The 20,644-nt window shown below is 39.8% G+C and overlaps 1 protein-coding gene across 4 annotated transcripts in view; it reads left to right on the top strand.

Moving 5' to 3' along the window:
• The window catches only part of THSD7B (thrombospondin type 1 domain containing 7B), a 308,761-nt gene that overhangs the window by 154,415 nt on the left and 133,702 nt on the right, over positions 1-20,644 (top strand). For all 4 annotated transcript variants that reach the window (XM_032693776.1, XM_032693779.1, XM_032693778.1 and 1 more), the window contains 3 exons: positions 13,900-14,091; positions 17,563-17,797; positions 19,592-19,707. In XM_032693776.1, the coding sequence (XP_032549667.1) occupies positions 13,900-14,091; positions 17,563-17,797; positions 19,592-19,707 (543 nt within the window). The remainder of the gene's footprint in view (positions 1-13,899; positions 14,092-17,562; positions 17,798-19,591; positions 19,708-20,644) is intronic.

Genomic DNA, 20,644 nt, shown 5'->3' on the forward strand with positions numbered 1-20,644 from the left:
ACTGAAGTTAAGCCCAGGAAGAAGGGAGGGGTGGAGGGGAAGGCGTTTTAAGATTTGGTTTTATTTCTCATTATCCTAGTAATAAATTAAACTAATCTCCCTGAGTCAAGTCTGCATTGCCTGTGACTGTAACAGCTGAGTGATCTCTCCCTGCCTTTATCTCTCTCATGAGCCTTTAGTTATATTTTCTCCCTTGGCATAGCTGAGAGGAGCTTTGGTGGGCATCTGGTGCCCAGCCAGGGTCAACCCACCACAGCAGGTCAGTCTGAATGAGCCACTAAGTCTGTAGGGCCCCCTCACTGCCAGAGGGGTTTGTAGCTCAGAAACAGCTGTGGTAGCACCAAGTTTTCCTGGTTAATGACCTGTGTTTCTGACGAGCCCAGGGTGCCATGCTGGGCTGAAAAACTGCTTTTGCTGTTGCAGAGCTCACTTGGGTGTTGTTACATAGGGCTGATTCACATAGTGTAGATGCACCTTCCTGGAAGCTCGGAGTTTTGATTGTGTCCAGAAAAACCTCTTTTTTTTTTTTCTATAGTCTGCGATTGGCATGAGTAAAGAACAGTAATTAAAATAATATTCCATGAGGTTTGCGTTCTAGTAGAGAAGTGTGATTAAAATTGGATCTGCCTTTTCCTCTCCCTTGAGCACCATTGTGTGCTTTGTGGCTGATGAAGTGGAATGAGCACTGTGATCAATATTTATGGTGTCACTGTGGGCACCTGCAGCTCTTTCAACCCTTCTTGCACTATGAAGCTGCAGTGGAGGTTCTTGGTTCGAGCTAATTAATGGCTAAATACAACTTGATGTGAAGGCTGGACAGGCTGTTCCTAGCACTGTTTCTGATGAGGGTCACGTACCACTTGCACAGATTTGCTAGTTCTCATCACTGATCAGACAAAAGTAGGAACTTGATTTCTTCGGCCATGTACTTTCAGGTCTTGCAGTCATCCTTTGGTGTTCGGGCTCTCCCTGTCTTGGGAACAACCACTCTTGGGGTACCAGATCCTGCCACTGGATGCACGAAAAAGAAGACACGTATGGATTCTTTCAGCTGAGTTTATAGACTTCTTCCCTACAACTTTTCTTTTTACCCTCCAGTCTATGCTACAGATAGCATGTGTTTCATTCCAATATGAATGCCAAGGAGTTAGTGCAAGTCTGCTCTTTTGCAGCTTACCGGTTTGGGAGCTTCTCCCAGCTGTGCCAAAATATTTTTCTACAGCTGCTTGTGAAGTCCACAGACTATTTTCTGTCCAAATCAGCCCTGCACTGCTTTGTTCCACAGTTCTCTTGTCTCTTGACCTCTTCAAGGCTTTTCCAAAATAATAATATCATCTTTGAACTCTTAGTGGTTTTGTTTTGTTGCAAACTTTGCCCGTTTCCTGGCAGTGACAGTGGCTGGAGGCAGTCCAATGTAATTAGTAAGTATTTTGGAGACTTTGCTTTGGCAGCCCTGTTAAATATGTGCAGTGAAAGCAGGATTAGTATGGGGCTTCATTTTTTTTTTTTCTCATTAGGGCATCTCTATGATCTCTAAGCTTATTTAATTGGAAATTAGCCATTCTTATTAACACAGGAGATACCCTTTGGTCCAAATCCTGACATTGGATAAATGTGTATAGTTTCCACTGAGGAGAAAGAAAATGCATCCGTATACTCCAGGGTGGAAATTTGCCCTTTTGTGTCCACTGCAGTTCTCCTGCAGGAGAATTTCATTTTCTGGTACAGGCAATAAATTTTCACTGCTCAGATAAGTGACTACAGAGGTTCATCATCAGGATTTGAAGAAATAAGCCTCCTAAGAAGATGGATGATGACAAGGGGAGTAAGAGTTGTTATCCAATCATTTGTCACAGTCCAGAACATTAAGATGTATGGATAAGACCCCAAAGGTGTGTAGAAGTTCCTTTTTTCCAGCAGTCTGTTGGTGTGCAATAACTTACCCTGTGCAGTCAGCCAAGTGTCACAGTGACTCTGAGAGCTTATTCTGTTTGTATCTCTTTGTATACACAGCACATGAGCGGGAACAACTTATATGTTGTTGGGAAGTATTCCACACGTTATCCAAATGTAGCCCCACAACCACTGAAGATGGAGACTGACTTCCCTCCCCTCTCTCCCTCCTCCATCCCACTCCAGATGTTAACATTTCTGCCTTGCCTCCTTTGCTGTGATACTGTTCTGCTTCGGGCTTTCTCCAGAGACTTTTCCCTCTGCCTGCATTCCTGTGGTTCCCTGCTCTACACCCTCTAGTTCTTCCCTTGTCTCAAGGCTTCAAAACCACGGAGCAGCCGTGAGGTACAGCATCAGCTAGTGAGAAACTGGATTGAACATTCATGGCTCTAGGAGTTCTTGTTAGCATGTATGTATTAATTCAACACTTCCTGCTGGTTTTCAATATGCTGGGAGGTTATGTTGCTGGTGAAGTGACTTTAAAATCCATAGTGGAATATGTTCCAACTAACTGCTTGAGAGAAGGTAAAAATCTTGCTCTGCTTATCTGATTTCAAAGAAAAACCTTCTTCCTTACTTTTTAGCAAGTGAATATTCCTCTCAAAACTGAATCTGTTCGAGACCAGATTTCTGAAGGATTTTGTTAAAGTTTGGCTCTACAGCAGAGATAGCTGATATTGGAAGTTCACCTTTGTGTAGGAGGGAGACAACACCATAGTTTGCTGTGGTAAACTGCTCCCTGCTTTGCTGCTTGTTGATGGGAATTCATGCAAAGATGAGGTTTGACTTGTCCCGTCTGGGCTTGCTGTGGCCCAGAATGGCTCAATAGCCTAAATTTGATCAGAGATTGAGAGCTTGATATCATGCACGGAGTTTACTAAATTCTGGGAAATCCTCTGTCTTGGCAACTTCCTTACATCTGTGTGCTGGAGTTGAAATATGGCCCTCACGCTTTTCCTGGTCTGGTCTGGTATTTTGTGGTCAAAAAGCTTAACTGGCTCAGTGTCTTTATTCCCTTGCATTTCTGTCTTGCACCTGGCTCAGGAGGACGTATGTGACCACTGCTGGCTCACAGACAGAGTTCTGACAAGAGTTTAGATATGAAAGTCTCAGACTTAGTCCTCAAGGGTGGCCTATGTCAGGACAGAGGTGTGGTGGGGACAGAGTGATGCTCTGGAAAGATCATGATGTTGGTACTTCTCAGAAGCTTGGGATTAGAGAAGCCGAGTCCAGGGCTGCCAGCACTCCTGGCTGTGGAGTTTTCAGAACTCCCCATTGTGTGATCCTGTGGTGGTCAAACTGCCATAGGCTGCCTCCAGGAGGATGGGGGTGATGGACTCCTGGGTTTGGGAGCCCTTTGGACCATTCCTGGCCGTGTGTCTTCAGGTGCCCAGGTGTTCAGTTCTACAAACTGACTGTGGTGGGGAGATCTGTTCCTGTGGGTTTAGGAGCTGTCAAACACGTGGCCATGTTTCCAGGGAAGCAAAATGCGATTCCTCCAAGTCACAGCCATGTAATTACAGCAGTAATAATAGCTATCATTTTTGATGCCTCAGTGCCAAATGTAAAGGTGGTTAAGTTGTTTCTGTTAATGTTTTCAGAGGAGTCTGTTCTGCTGCTTTTTCCCTATTTGTGCCTTATCTGTGACTGAACAATTACCAGAAATGTGATGAGGATGTGGTATGCAGAAAGTCATCCCCTTGTCTCTGTTCCCAGTGCCTGAGGAGTGTGTGAGCTGCTGTTATCTCAGCCGCTAATCAATGGAGCTGGAGCTAATGTGCGAAGTGACCTTTGCGAGGAGAGAGGAGATTGTGCCAATATTATACCTGCAGTTCGAGTCAACTTTTGCACTTTGTCATGTACTTGATTGTGTGAGCTGCTCCCTTTCTGGATTGCTGTATCAGTTACTGCTCTATCCACCAATTTAGGAGATTCCCAGAATTTCTCTTGTGTGTTAGTCCTGATGTTTTCCTTGGCCAGGTATCATTTGTTTTACTGATGACCCCTGATCTTCCCAGTGTAAATTCCTTCTGTGCTTTCACTTGTTTGTGCTTTCATTAAGTTTGAAGTTATCCTGCATAGCTGTACACTTCCCAGTGTGGGGAAGTCAATGGGATTTTTACCACTGAAATTAGACCCAATTTTCAGCTGCCTGTGGGTGAGCAAATGTTATTTTCTAGCTTTTCCCCTCTCTGCATTTTTATAGTGCTTAGAGGAGTCTGATGGATGGACCACTCAATTATTTAGTATCAATCAAGTTTTTGCTTACAACACCTAAACAAACACTAGTATTACATCCTTTTTTTCTGAATATCTAAAATATAATTCTGCTACATTAACTTACAAATTTATAAAAAACATATACTGTTGCTTAACCAGACCTTTTAATGAAATGGGTTTTGAATTGAAATTTTAAGTATGCATGAAGACAGTAAGATACCATTTGCACTGTTAGGATTTCAATAATGTATGGAATTAGCAGAGCTTTATTATATTTCTGTGCCTGCATGCCCTCCATAGAGTAAAAGTTGTAATAAATATAAGTTCAAAGGTAAAATTTTATTGCTGCGCATGAGAGGAGAAAAAATAAATTAGAGTAATGTAATCATGCTCATATGTGTTATGAATTTTGAACAGTGTCTATTAGAAAGTTTGTCAAAATGTGCTTAGCTTTGAAAATACTGATTAACGCTGAAGGTTTTAATATTGTTCTTCCTTATGTTCCCGTTCCTTGCAAATATAAGTGTAAAATATCTCCTGCCGAAAGCAATTGTCATAAAATGACACTTTCCTATTTTAATAGCTGAATAATCAGAACAGAAATATTTTCCAAGTTGCAAAGTGGTTATTGCTTTTTTCACACGGAGAAATTTAGTGGTAGAAAACCAAATTTTATCCGGATATTCTCCATTTTTTGTGTTTCTGTTCTTATATGTGAAGAGCGTGTCCAAATGTCTCCTGACAGCCTCGACACTTCAGGGTGTTTAAAAGGGGGGTGAAGTGCTTTCATTTGATTTCATTTACTGATTCTGTGTTTTTCTTTAATCTAGTGGCAAAGTTAAAATTGTAGCAAAGTTAAAAACAGGAACTGGAAAACCTGTCAGGGAATGAGTGGTTGGGATCCATTTGGGCCCTTCGGGGTTCATACTTATTTTTTCTTTTTTTTTTTTTTTTTTCTACTTTGGAACAAATAAGGAAATTATAATTTTTTTCCTCAGCAAAAAGTGTACTCACAGTTGCCATCTTTCAGATTTTTTAAAAATAGTTTCCAGACAGTTTGGACTCTGAATAATTGGGCAAAATACTGATTGAGTTTTAGATTTTTTTTCTTTTTCTTTTGTTTTTTTTCTTCCAAAACAACTGTCACTTTTAAATCTATATAAACTTTCTGGAGGCAGAAAAGAACAGGAAACTTTTTTAAATAAACCATATTAGGTCATCGTAAGTGATTCCTGCCTTTAAATTCTTCAGTTGATGCCATTGTAGCTGAGTTGTAAGCAGGATGAGGCTGCTGCTCCCATATAATCAGTGAACCAGTTCCAGAGGGTGGAGCAGTTTAGAGACCAAATGCAGTTTAAATGGCACTAGAGGAATGATGCAGTACTGAGTGAAAATGCAGGCATCCTTATTAATGATGTAATTAAAGTTCCACCTCATGGGCAAAGTGGAAGCACACAGAAAATATTGTTAATATTGTGTTTCCTACATTTGATTTATCCCCATTTTAAGTACTAAATGATCTATGCAAAATACAGTGGAAATTAAACACTCTGTCTAAAATTCACAGCTTTATTATGTAAAAATGGTTCAAGCAGAGGCCAGGGTACATTAGCCAGAAGTAACTTAACCCAGCTGAAAAGTGTCTTATGCACTTTAGATGCATAGTTGATACTTGGCTAAACCTGTGTACACTGGGAAGTTTTCCTCAATAACTGAAGGTCATGGTTTGCTGTTGTGTTGTTTTGGTCAAGAACAGATCTCAGACATTCATCCAGACCCTTGACTGATGATCATCTATGATACTGGGTGTATTTTCTTCTTTATTGCAGTTTATAAAAGCTCTGTTCTGAGATTTGTGGATCAATTAGAGACAAAATTGAAAAAGATGGTAGTAATAATAAAAATAAAAAATAGCTTAGTGTTTGGTCCTGCAAATTCTGAACATTTCCTGATGGGCTGCGGGAGCTCTCAGAGTTGCTTTATGGGATTAGGCCAGACTCTGCAGCTGAACTAGAACACATTTTTGTGTTAACTGCTTCTAAATGAGCTCTTAGTTTTAAGTAGTTGGCATAAATCTAATTTTAATTTACTGTTTTCATTTTCTTTTGCATTGATCCTCTTTTTGTAGAGATTCAATTGCAGACTTGGAGAAAGATGTTTTTTAAAGAGTCCAGATGGTATTTGCAATTATTTATTATCATTAGCATTCACTGTATCTGAAAACAAGACTTTTGCCAACTTAGATCAACCTCATTTGCTGCACTGTTGTTTACAATTTTTCAGTGTCCCATGTTAATACAAACTCACTTCTGGGGTGATTTCTGGGCTAGAAGAGAAAAAGAGTCTGCTATTCCCAATAGATGTCAAATTGCCAACTTATTTTGGGAATATTGTTTGGATAACAGTCAGTCACAGGCTTTTGATGGCTATGAGCAAGCCAGCAAGGAATATCATTACTGAGTAGCAGAATCTGAAGAAAAATTAGAATAATCAAAGCAGTATAGGTATAAAAGTATTGCACTTTTCCGTGTGTGAACACACAACTTTTCTTCTACTTTGCCCTTGGTAATAAATCTTTTTTTTTTTTTCAGTTTTGAGAGCAAAGGTGGCAACTTAAGGCAACTTAAGGCAACTTAATGTTTGGAAATTTATGGCTGTGATGCATTAGAAATAAAATGCCACCTTCCTTTTTTCTAAACTAAAATGCCTGAATTCTTCCACTAAAATTATTCTGCCCCATATTGTATATTATATCTTAGATATATAATATGAAGTGGACTCTGTATGTTATTGGAATAAAAAAGTCCGCTAATATTTTTTCTTAAAGTTTTGGAAATATATGTATAATTTATAATATTTTAATACATTTGACTTTTTTGTATAATTGCTTTCTACAATATTTTGTGTTGATTAGCATTTGGAAGAAAGTAATACAGAGAAGGAAATAGAGGGACACCTGTTTCAATTACACCATAGCAGCAATTTCAACAATAAATCTTAATTGCAATCAGTCTTGATCAACCCACCTGTATAGCTTCCCTCATTTACAAGGAGGACGGATAATGGAGAAAAAAAGAAAAACGTGCAAAGAAAAAGAGAGGAAAAAACCCCCAGAACACTAATATGGATTATGTTAAGTTGTTATACTTTATATTTTCAGATTGCTGCTCTGTGTTAATTATTAGGAACAGCAGCCTGAATTTCCATGCTTTACTCTGGGGATGCAGCGAACCCGTGCTTACTTTCAGCTGCCACAGGAGCAATTTCTCTTTAATTCAGGAGGGACTGTGCAAGCAGCCATCAGGTAGAACTGATTCTGCTTCTATGCCCAAGCTCAGCAGGTGAATATGCAGCAAATTCCTTTAAATGACAACTTATCTTTCCACGTGGGATAGGAAACACACTGGAGGCAGTCTCTGTGTGGGTAACCTCACGCAGGTGTGTTAGTTTTTGTAACCTTGTGTGTGTAATACTCCACAGAGGAGTTCTGGGATGTTCTCTGTGGGCTTGGCAGCTGCTCACTCACGTGCCTCTCCTGTGCTGGGCTTTCTTGGAGCTTCCTTGGAGTCACAAATCAGTTTTCTTGTGTGCATTTACATAAAGAGAGAAAACAACAGTGGGCAAACAGTCCAAATTGCTGTAGAGGATACACAGGAAATGAAAACAAATACTGCTTTTTCTCCATACTCATCTTTTTCTCATACTCTCTGCAATGATTGCTTGGCCATAGTAAGGCACAGGATGGTGGCCAGTGATGGCGGGATTTGGACAAGACTTCTGATTTTGTGGAAATTTTGGAACATATTTCCAGACATTCATTTCTTTTCATCTTTATTCTCATTCCCTCTGTTAAGTTTTGTACTTTTTGGCTTACTTTCCTTTTTCTTATCCTCCTGAGTCTTTTCTCCCTTTCTCTTCACTGAGCATTATGTGGTTAAAAATGCGTTTTCCTTAAACTAACACATTGTTTTTCACAGTTGCATTTTAACCAAGCCTTTTGACTCAAAACCTTAATGATTGTCTCATCCATTCTCTCTTTCTTTTGTTCCCTGAGAAAGTCCTGGTTTTATTTGTGCTTATTCCCTCCTGTCTGTTGTGAGTGGCTTGTTCTATTTCACGGCTTCACCTTCTTTCACACTCTCGACCTCCGTTTGCCTTCGTTGCTTTTGCATTCCCCTTCCCCTCCGTGGGGTTCTGGTAATAGTGATGGACCACTGCAATTAAATTTATTCCATGTGCCACTGTTCTCCCTGACTGACTGACACTGCTCTTCTCCGATGTTCTTACCTGTTGACTGGCATTAAGGAAAGTCAACCGGGAACCAGAGGTTTCAGTGAGATTCATCTGCTGGAGATGACTGAAGACATCAGCCCCTGGATGCTTTAAGATCTCTCTAAAGCTGGTTGTGCAGCATGGGAAAAAAGATCCGTGATGCTGTGATGAGATGAAGACATTCAAGATGGTTATGAGAAATTTCTCCTGTTGTAATTTGATTGTTATTGAGTTTAAATGTACCATTTTCGGTAGCTGATGAGATGCCTAGGCCAGGATGCTGCCAGCAGACAGCTTTCTCTGAATGCATTTACTCTTAGCAAACTGGCATACAGTCAATAGGAATTCCTCTGGATTTACTGCTGCCTGTTGACATCTCACTCTGTTACAGGCAAGTATTTAATCAAAGTTTATTGTCATTCTTTTCTGAGATTTAAGTGGCACATAAAATTTTACGATACGTATAGTATTTTAGATGACAGCTTCATTATTTCCAGTGAATAATTTGGAATGCTACAAGGAGAAATATTGATGGCAAACTGGTAATTGTCATTAAATATGCAGCATTTTTGCAGCAGTCTTGTGCAAAAAATAAATTTTCTGAACTTCTACATAGCAATGCAGAACAGTCTGAAATGTAATTCCTTTGCCTTGAGCCTTTTCCCATCGTGGAGGTCACTCGAGGCTCCACCCATGTGAAAACCTGAAATCTTCAAAGTAACTTTGCAGTTTTTCCTTCTAAAAAATGATCATGGTATACTATTGAATGTCGAAAGGAGAATACTTGGTTTGTTATTGAGTTGGTCTTTCTATTCCTGCTGCCTGATGGGATTTGTATTTTTGCTGCCTTAATTGTGTCCTGTCTAGTGGACATTCCCTTTTTCCTGAGCCAGAGGAGGAATGTCTTTGGCAGGAGTAATTAAAAACTGTCACAGGAGGTGGGTGTACGACGGGTCACTGGGAAGAATGAGACTAATGCACCAGAGCTGCAAGGCAGTATGTAAAATAGACAGATGCAGTTTAATATGGGACTGATTCCAAATGCAACTTTCCTTTTGGTTCAGTGCTTCAACATGGAGCGCGTTATTCAGGACCCTGGGAGTGGCTTCTCTTTCTGGAATGGAAAATGCAATGAGAAAAAAATTGAGTTGTTGGAAACAAGACCAAGCTCTTTAGTTCAAGGGGGGATTTAGGTCATTCCTTATTTTGTGTCTGCTGTTGGGAAGACTTTAGTTTGCTTTTAGGTGAATTAAAAATTCTACTCAGAATGGTACTTTTCCACGTAGCTTCTCTGTTGCTTTGTTAAAGAATTCAAATGAGGGACTGGTACATTAGGTAATGAGCAACTTTGTTAGCCAATATATTTACAAAAATGCCTTGCTTGTCTTCTCTTTTGTAATTATTACCTCCTGACTTGGAAGAATATGGATTAAATCTTTCCTATAAAAGGCTATCTGGTGAGTATATCTTGAGTATTTAGCTTTATAATCACTAAACTATTCAAGTACAGGGCAATCAGTTTAAAAAATGCCATTAGAGTTGTTCAGGATGTTTGCAATAAAACATTTTGAATAGAAAACTGTAGCATTTTTCTTAACTATAGCTTCTTTTAGGAAAGCAGGCATTCTGCAAGGCTGAGAACAATTTGTGCTTAAGGCATGAAATAAAGAGCATGTGAGAGGGATCACTTTGGCTCCTGGGATGCTGAGGGTGCTGTTTCAATTATTCTACCTCAGGCAGTTCAGTTGTGCCTCACAGGTGATGGCAGGTAGTTATGTTCTTGCTCTCAGCCAGCTGCTGACCAACATCCTCAGGTCCTTTTCCATCAGGCAGCTTCCAACCACTCTATCCAGCCTGCTCAGATCCCTCTGCAGAGCCTTCCTACCATCCAGCAGATCAACACTCTCACCCAGCTTGGTGTCAGACTTACTGGGGTGCACTCAGTCCCCTTGTCCAGGTTATCAATCAGGACTGACCCCAGTACTGAGCCCTGGGACACCCCACTGGTGACTGGCCTCAGGTGGATGTAATTCCATTCCCCACCGTCTGGGCCTGGATGTCCAGCCAGTTTTTTCCCCATTGCACAGTGCATCCATCCAAGCCATGAGCAGCCAGTTTCTCCAGGAGAGTGCTGTGGGGAGTGGTGTCAAAGGCTTTGATAAAGTCCAGTTAGACACATCCACAACCTTTCTCTCATCCAATAAGTCGGTCACCTTCTCATAGAATAAGGTCAGTTTAGTCAAGTAGGACTTGCTTTTTGTAAAACCACTCTGGCTAGGGATGGTTCCCCTGGTTGTCCTGTGCATGCTGTGTGATGGCACTCACAATGATCTGCTCCATGACTTTCCCTGGTACCAAGGTCAGGCTGCAGGCTTTAAGATCCCTGGATCCTCCTCCAGCCCTTTTTGTAGCTGAGTGTCACATTTACTGACCTCCAGTTACCTGATACTTTCCCAGATAGCCAGAACTTCTGGTAAATGATGGAGAGTGTCTAATGAGCCCTTTTGCCAGCTCCCTCAGTACATTTGGGTTGGATCCCATCCAGCCCCATAGAACGGACTTGTGTGTGTAAAGATTAGAGAAATATCTGGAAAGATTATTCAGCATATCTGAGATAAGAATTACACCTTTAAGGTACGGAGTGGACAGTTTGGGAGCTCTGGAGAATTTAATATTCCCTGTAAATCTGTGAAAATGTATAAAGCACACTTCAGCTTTATCCTGTACTTGTATTTTTCATGGAAAATGAAATATTATTGCCTCCCTTTGTAGTATGCAGTAGTTTTCTGTGAATTCTCAGCCAGGCGGCTGGTACAGGAGAACATTCCCCTTCTGCAGTAATAGAAGGCAGTAATTAAACCTGAACACAGCGAGTGGAACTATAAAGTAAATCAAAGTGAGTGTTGAATTGTACCTCCATGCACCTGGTGGTAAACTCTTTATAACAAAACGCAAAGCTTCCTTTCCTTGCTGAGGAACTGTGAATTGCAGCCTCTGTTTGCAGTGTTGCTGTTGCTGTCACCTGCTGTAAATCCAGCGTGAAAAGAAGTCACAGAGGGAAGAAGGTGAAAGTGTGTTTTGCTCCTTTGCTTCCCTTCCCCACAGGGTGGTTACTCCAAAATATGTGGCACCTGGAGGAAGCCACCCCAAAGCGGACCTGTCTTTTGAATGGAGTGGCTTGGGTTTTGTAAAGTCAGATTAAATCAATGGAGAGGCTCTCCTGGCTTTCAACAAGTAGGTTTTTCTCTGATTCTTACATCTGTAGCACAGTCTGGTGGAAAAATTGGGTTAAATTCAGAATTTGGTGAACTTCATGGTACTCTCTTTGCATAAAGTCCTGATGCAACAGAGATAACCTGTGTTATGGATGGAGGGGTGGGGGACCTGCTTGCAGTACCAGTGTCCCTTTTCCATCCCTTCTGGTTCAGAAACCTGTTACTGACTGTCCACGTGCTTCCATGTCAGTGTCAGTGATGGGAGAGGAGGACAGATGTTTCACCCCACTTCACCAAAGCATATAATCTCTTGATGCTGCTGTACCATTGACTCCAGAAATCACGCCTGCCCAGGATGCCCTCCTGTTATCTGCTGCTGTACAGACAAGCTGTCAAAACGTTAGCAGGGATTTTGACGCTGAAGTGACTCGGGAAGACAGCTGGAATAAGGCTTACAGGTTTATTTGGTGTTTTTACATTGTTTTTCTCTGAAGATAGTTCTCAGTATTATGTGAGCATCCAAAGCAGCAGTGCTGATCCGGGCTAGTCAAAGGGAATGAGGGATTGAGCTTGGTTTGCAGGGGTGCCAGTTGCAGTTCTGAGGGATGGGGGCTGTGTGCAGGGAGTATAGTGCAGAGACTGGGCATATCGAGCCTTTCCTGGTGAGCAGAGGTGTGCACAAAGGAAAGGGAGTATAAAAATAAAGTATTTTTAACCATATCTTGCAGTCTGATTGCCTGCTGGATCCGACGCTCCTTCTCATAATACGCTTGAAAAGTTTTATTTGTGCCTCGAGGGCAATGAGCCTGTCTTCATTTAGGAATGCAACTGCAGATAATACCACCCTGCTGCCGACAGCTTTATGTGCTCACAGCCTGCCTCTCTTATTTACTCACTTGTATATGTGGGGCCAGCAGTTTTCTACCCTCCCACTTATAATTGCATCCTGGGCTGCCTTGTTCTGGAGCCTGTTCCTGTAGTGTGAGGTGAAAGAGCCAGTTGTTACCATTATAAATTTAATTTTATTTTTTCTTACATATAGTTGAGCCTGAATAGTCATTATGGTTTTTTTTCCCTAGGTTCATAATTAAAGAACCCTCAAAGGAGAGCTTTGTAACTATGATGAGGGCAAAAGAGGAGGTAACGTTTGGTGTGACCTTGTTGTTTATAAACAGGTGGAGTTGAGCTTCCAGAAATTTCATATACATATATATAGCTGAAAATTCATGAGGATACAGAAATACTAAGCAATAGAACAAAGTCAGTCATGACTGTTCATTGCTTAAAATATATTTGTAAGATATTAGATGTAATTCAGTACTGAAAGAGTTATATTTTATGAACTTTTTGTGAATTATGATATCCTCGTAAATTCTATGTAATTACTAAAATTTCTGGACTTTTTCCATATTATTTTAAAAAATAAAAGTGTATTTTATTATTTTATTTTCCTTTTTAAAAACAATAGTTCTCTGTTGTATTCCACATGACATCCCTCATGTGCTTTCTTTTGCTGCTCATTCTGCTAGTGGTTGTTTTGGTTGATAGGTTTTTCTCTACCAGTCCCCAGTGTCCTACCTTCTTGTTGAAAGGGCTTTTGGAAAGATGCTTCTCATCAGGAGGGTGTGCTTTGGTCCAGGTCCCTTGGCTCATCTCCAACAGAAAGTATTTCTCCCTTGGATGTGGGTGATCCAACTGATTCATAATTTTGGATCTCCTGGGTTTTGGGTGAGAAGCAAGAGTCAGAAATAAGAGTGGTTCATTCTGGTGAGGTTGCAGGGGAAGGACAAAAACATCTATCAGATACTTCTCTGATCTACAGGAAAAAAAAATCTGACGTCTTTGAGTACTTGCACGATTTATATTGTGGAAAATAGGTTCTGTAGGTAGAGATTGCTAGAAAATACAGGGCAACTGTCATTATTTCTGATTGAATTCTGTGAATCTGTGAATTATCTCATTCCTTTTGCTTGCCTGCTTCATAAAGTGGACTGCAGCCAAGATGTCACACACCAACCTTGAAACACGTTTCTTTCTTCTTTGCTTTTCTGAATAAATATTTAAGTTAGTTGTTCAAGTACTACCCTTTCAAGCCTGAAGCCTAACCACATTCTCTTTTGTAGTATATTCCTCCATGGCCAGGCGAGTGTTTGACATAAACTTAGTCTGTTTGGTGCAGACTGTGGATATTGAACCAAGCCGTGCCTCTCTCCACGTGTCTTTTTTGCGTTTGCTCCAGGTGAAGAAGTGCCACATCACCTCTGCTCAGAGCTGCCCCACCCTGAAGTTGTGGCTTGTGAAATCCCCTGTGCCATGGACTGTGTCATCAGCGAGTGGTCCCCGTGGTCTCCCTGTTCCCACTCGTGCTCCAGTAAAAACGCGGAGGGCGCTCAAAGCAGGACCAGGTCCATCTTGGCCCTTCCAGCTGAGGGTGAGTGGTGAACACTTTTGGATTAACCACTGTTCCCTTGATGAATTGACTTGCATTCCTCAGCCAAACTGTGTTTAGATCAGAGCTAGTCCCAGTTCCACAGCAATGAGGAATAATAGTTACTGCTTGTCCGTGCATCATACCTGGGGTGTAAGAGATCTTTATGGGCTGGAGTTAATGTGTCACTTAGAGAAATTCTGTCACAGTTCAAAATTATTTACTTCAGCCTCTGAATTGCTGTCTGTTGAGGACCAGTCTGGGTGTGAATTTGTTTCAGGAGAGCTGAATCCTCTACCAATAAAATTGCTGCGTGACACAGGCTCATCCTGTGAGTGTCTTTATCTGGGAATATTGTAGTAATAATTTAAACAGTGAACTGTGAAAAATGAGGAAGTGGAAAAGGGCCTCTTATGTTATTTTATTAATGCAGACCTATTGACCTTCTTGTTTTTCTGTTGTAGCAAGTAAATAGTTATTGATGAATATATGTGATTTCCTCTGGATCTTCATGGACACATCTTGTATCTGTTTTTTTGCATATTAACATCAGTGATACAGCTATTTACACAAACTATTTTCTATTAGAACTTTAGTCTTCTAGCTACACTTACACATATGGTAATTAATTTGCATGTTGGTTTATCACCCAGGATTTGAAAGGTCTTGAATCAAGTGCATAAAAATTCATAAAATGTGAAGAACTCCAACAGACTAAAGCCTTGTTGACACAAAATACCTGCTATTGCCAGACCTATGTGTGGTTAATGCAGCAACAAAACACTTCCAGATGCAAATCTAGTTTAGGACAAGCTCTGTTAAGTACTATTTTGCAAATAATCAGTAAAGCCACCTGCTGTTTCTGGGACAGTGTAAGGACTTGATCTTGCAAACCCTTACTCATGTGAAAGGTCTATATTTACATAAACATCCTTATAAGCACTTGTTAAGAAAATTTGGACTTTTCAGGATGAAAATAATTGTTAATTGAATGATAGTAACTACTACTAAACCAGTCTGTGAGCTAGAGAATAATTAAAATGAAAAATACAGTTGACTTCATATTTTCCATGAAAGTAATGAAACACAAATAACAGATAAACTTGGAATTATGACAGTGAAATTGTGAAGAAATGAATTCTGGAAGTACAGAAGCACGGTATATCTCAACCTGCAAGACACTAAACTAAAAATGTCCTACTTTTAACTGAATGCTTTAAATGTCTCAGGAAGGAATAATTAACTATTAAAATCAAACACCCCGACTTTTTCTGTGCATCTTTAGCAATGGGTGTGATGGTTTGCTATGCAGAGTCACACGTCTGTGTAGAGACAGTGACTGAAATTTTAGAGAGCGAAAGTGGATTTAATGCCATTATCACTGCAATAGTGAGGCAGTGTTAAGTTACCTGCTTTCTCTGCCTCTTTCATACCCAGCTCAGAGCTGGACCCCCAACTCTACAAAGCTGTGGTACCTTTGCAAGGGCCATTTCGTTTGTCAGTGCAGGCAGTGTTGGCTGTGGCTCTGCTGTCTGAGGACTTCTGGACACCATCTCACAGGCTGACTTCACTTCAAACCCTTGGGTCATTTTCTCCAAGCCCTTCACCAGCTCCCAGAATATGATAACCAGGAAGCTGTTGATGAAACTAGATGGACTTTATTTTACTTGATTTAAAGCAGGTTTTCAAAGATAATTAATTATGCAGCAAACTTCTGAAAGTTGGTACAAGAGGAGATTGTGGAGCAGGCATTCTCAGCAGGTGTGAAATGAGTTAGAGGAACTGATGAACATCATGTCCATAAAAAGTCTGTAAATGGCTACTGGAATGGCCAGGCAGAGGAGTCCTGTCCTGCTTTCCTTGTGCGAAAGTTGTCAATGAACTGCAGAAAGTGGCCAGGTTTTTTTGCTTTCTATAAAGAGTATCTCCTGCTTGTGGTGTTGCAGGCACAATGCCAGGTTGGATGGACCTTGTGGTGTTTCTTATTAAGTTAAAACTGCCTCGTTACTACTCTCTGTTGTTTAGGAGAGCTTCCTTAGCATGGATATTTTTGAAAAAAAGGCACCTCGTTTTTTCCCCTGGGAAGTTCAAAATTTAAGTTAGATATTTTCTTTTGATTTTTATTTTTTCCCTAATGCACCAAGCATTTTACCATTTGCTTGCTAAGCCTTTTTTTTAAAAAACTTGTGCTCAAACACACAAGAACAGTAGTTGGTCTGCATTTTTCCTGCCAAGTCAAAATCTTCAGGAAATAAGTTACCTGGGGCATTTTCTACTCCTTCATCATACTAAACATTTCTGAGACTGAACACTGGGTGGAACAGTCCATTTTCATGAAAAGATAAATGGTAATGTGACATGATTACCCAAATCAGCATGTCAAGTAATTTTTCTCTCTCTTCCCTTTCTCCCTGCTATTCATTGTGGCTGCTTGGGGTCATACCTTATTTCGGGAGGGTCAGTCCTGCAAGGCAATAGGCATCCCTTTGAGGAGCAATACACCTTCATCTCCTGTTCATTTTAGTAGGGTGTAAAGGTGCTCTGAACCTCCTGATATCTGGCCCCACTCTTCAGTTCTTTCAAAATCTGCAGCACTTTGGCAATGTCCCAAGTTGCCAGATTCTCCCTCCTGGAAGAGAATGGTTTCCATTTTAGTAATTTTTACTTCTTTCTTCCAAAAATGGCAATGCTTACTGTTAAATTTCACTGCATTACTCCATAGCTTTTGAGCTACAAATATCTCCTGCTTTTATGGGATAAATTCGGGCTGCTGGCTGGAGTGTTATACTTTCTGGGGAGGCTGTTCAAACCTGTGTACTTTGTGGATTTGTCACCAGTTGCTGACAAAGTGTAGCAGCTTAGCAAAATCTTTGGACACACATTTGAAGGATGGTACTTCAGAAAAGTAAAGGCCTCATACTCAAAACCTGTCTTTCAAGTTTCCCCTCCTTGATTTTCAGATGTTGGTATCGTTTGATGCATTCCTCTGTCATTACTGTTCAGCATCTCAGCAGCTCCAATCTTTAAGGCAACACGTGAATAGAGTCCAAATATGAGATAGAGGCATTCCTCCTTGGGAAATTAGCAAGGAGAATGAACATAAAAATAATGCTTAATTTGTCTTAAAACCTAATTGCATGTTTGCTGAGTGATACTGGCATTTAAGTTGAATTAACTTGGCTGTGTGTAGGAGTTATCAATAAGGTAACTCAGAAATATTCTTTGCCCATTTCTGTTTCCATTATGCATTGGAATACAATTTTATGCAAGGCTAGTTTAATGGGGAAACAATATTTTAGAAGGTTGTTATTGCAGCCATAAAGGTCAACAGCTTTCTTTAAGCTTTATTTATTTATTTTAATGGGAAAAAAAGAGAAGATATTAGACAAACCTGACATTTTTGTTTATCTTTCCTTGTCTTCCTTTTGCCATGTGCCATAAGATAAAATATGGTGTTCTCTTGACCCTTTCCAGGTGGAAAAGCCTGTCCCCCTGACCGAGCCCTGCAGGAACACCGTGCCTGTAATGATCATCCATGTGTGCATTTCTTCTGGGAAACGTCTCCCTGGAGCTCCTGCTCCGAGGACGTGCTGGTGACCGCGCTCAACTCCACCATCAACTGGAGTGGAGAGGCCACTTGTGGAGTGGGAATACAGACGAGGAAAGTCTTCTGCATGAAGAGCAGTTCTGGCCAGGTCACACCTAAAAGGTATTTAAAGGAGGGCTAGTAGTGATTATTTATACAACACGTGACAGGTAAAGGCATTTTCAGTGTATGGAATCTGTGGCGTTGAAAATAATTTGTTTCAGGACTAATTCTCCAGGTGCTACTCCACCACTACTAGGAAGGGGGTCCTAATATATAACAAAACCAAATAGCTACCCCCTTTTTAGCTTTCCATGTAAATCCAAGCCAAATGCGTGCTTTTAGCAGTGGAGATTTTTTTGCTCCTCTGTTATTCTAATTTACGGTTTTCTGCAAATACTTTTCCTGAAGGACAGGTGTGAGGAAAATGTAAAGTACATCTGAATATAACGTTCATCAATACGTTATTAGCAGTGCTCTAATAAAACAGAAAAAGTAAATAGATTTTGCATTATATTTGCACCCCAATGAGGCAGAACCATATGTGTGATTTATATTGTTCATTTGGTATATATAGCTTCTATAATGTGATAGCAACACAACAACAAAATTATATGTTCTGCAGTACAAATATCCTGAATTTTGCTTTGCTTTACTAAATGAGGAAAATAAGTAGCACAGATGTTTTCCCTTGTATAGAAAAATCAAGACATTGCTAATTATTTTTGCACCATTAATGAGTCTAGAGACTTACAACCGAGTTTCATTTCTTACTGTAGCTCTCAAAACAATCCTATTCGTATAAGCAGACTGTGTTGATTTCAGTAAAGTTAATTAAAATTCTTGAGGTTAATGAGATTAATTAAATAAAAGGAAAGACATCTAGTATTCATTTAGATCTTGAATCCACTGATATGCTCTGACTTCACCTAATTAGACATATTGTTTATAGAACTATATAATGTCTAAAATAGTTGTTTGCCCCCTCCACTTGTGAGATGGTGTAAGGAGAAATGGAACCGAAGGGGGTAAGTAAACACTTAAGTAGCAGAATCATGACTTTCAGATTTTTTTTCTTTTCTCTAGTAGGGATTAGTGGGATATTCCTCTTCCAAATGGGATCATTTTGGGTTGCATGCATTGCTAAGTATTTTTGAGTGATTTTTTTTTTTTTTTAATAGAAACCAATAAAAAATGAAAAAGAATAATTTCCTTCCTGTTCACCCACTTGATATGCAAGATCTGCCTGATCCCAGAAAATTGTCCCTTTTACACTTTTTGAGTTTTTATATATTAACTAATTAATATAATTAACTTATGTATTAACTGTGTCTGAAATTTTTATTAAAATATGTGTGACGTTTTTCATTTAGGAGTTAAAAATGAAGAAATTCACAGAGCTCTTCTTACTGTAATACATTGTACAACTTTTAACATAACAATCAAGGCCTCAATTAAAGATCACTTGAAGCTATTTTTGTGTTTCCTAGGGATTAAGAGTGAAGGAATATCACATCAGTCCTTAGAGCCAGTTGCAAGTGGTTTGAAAGCTGTTGCATGTTGTGCTAAAACAAGGTTACTTTATAAACATAACTACTCAGTTTCTTTGGTGATAAATATGTCTGTTTTGCTCCAGTGAGCTTTGTATTTTTGTTGTCATAGACAAAGCTACCTTTGTCCTGTAGTCATCAAGCTGAGCTCCACAATTTTTAAAACATTTATTTTTTTTTTTCACCCTTGAAATGTACTAAATTGCTATGTGAGAGCAAAGGAGAAGAAAAATTAGTTGTGCTGTGACCAGGAGGGATATCTTTGGCGTGGCACTATGCTCACAGCCCTGTGGAAGTCTTGAGAAAAAGGTCTTTCTCCATAGTTTCAATTTTTTATTACATTTTGTCTCTGCGTTCGGATCAATAGATGTCCAGAGTCCATCCGACCTGAGGCCGTGCGGCCGTGCCTCCTCCCCTGCAAGAAGGACTGTGTTGTTACACCTTTCAGTGAGTGGACTCCCTGCCCAACAGCATGTCAGCCTGGTAAGCCTTTAAGAGGTCAACATTTGGGGAAAAATTAGAGAATTGGCCTAGAAACATGTAGTTCACACCAGTCTAAGAATTTTTAGGGCATTCATGTGCATGAGTTTTGGACTTGAGATCTTTGGTTGACTTTGAGTTGATGCTGATCTTGTGCAAGTGGGATCCTCGTGAACAGATTTGGAGATGTAGATTCTCTCTTCCTGGAATAAATTCCTTCTGGGTTTCTGCCTTTGAAGTCAGAACTCCAAGGTCCCAGTGTTATATAACTATACATGGAATTGCTTCGTTATATGAGGTGTTTTTCTCTTGACCAACCTAGGTGTATGTACGAGGTTGTGCAAGTAACTCCTGTGCTTTGTGGTTTTTCAAGGACCTTACATTTCTTTGATCTAGTTGGCTGGGACAAGAAATGTTTCAGCAAGGTTTCTTTATAATGATCTAGTGTTGGGTTCTGTGACAAATTTATGTGTTTCATTAATTGTTCAGATGAAAGTCTTCTCAGTTATCAGAATATTTCATTATTGTTGGTAGTTTCCTTGCCCTTCAGAGATTCTCAGTGGATGCTGTAGCATAGTCCTTGTTAGATTTTACAGGAAAATGAGTTGCTTTCTAAAACAGTGAATCCTGTTTTAATTAGCAATTTATTTTTAGACTTTAAATGAGCTGCCTATGAAGAAGTTGAATAAATTACCTGGTAAATTACTTTGTTTATTAAATAATAGTCTACAATTAAAATGAGACAAAATTAATTATTTAACCTCCTTGGTAGCGTTATCATTTTAATATAATTCTAAATTAAAACTTCTTAGATGGGGGAGTTTGCTTTTTGCTAAATCTGTTATTGATATGGCTGCATTGCAAGTTTGTTTTTTTTTTTTTAATTTGCATCACACAATTAAAACCTCAGCACGATAATGAAATTTCAAAGCCACTATGC

Source organism: Chiroxiphia lanceolata, chromosome 7 (assembly GCF_009829145.1).
Source record: "Chiroxiphia lanceolata isolate bChiLan1 chromosome 7, bChiLan1.pri, whole genome shotgun sequence".
Taxonomy (NCBI): Eukaryota; Metazoa; Chordata; class Aves; order Passeriformes; family Pipridae; genus Chiroxiphia; species Chiroxiphia lanceolata.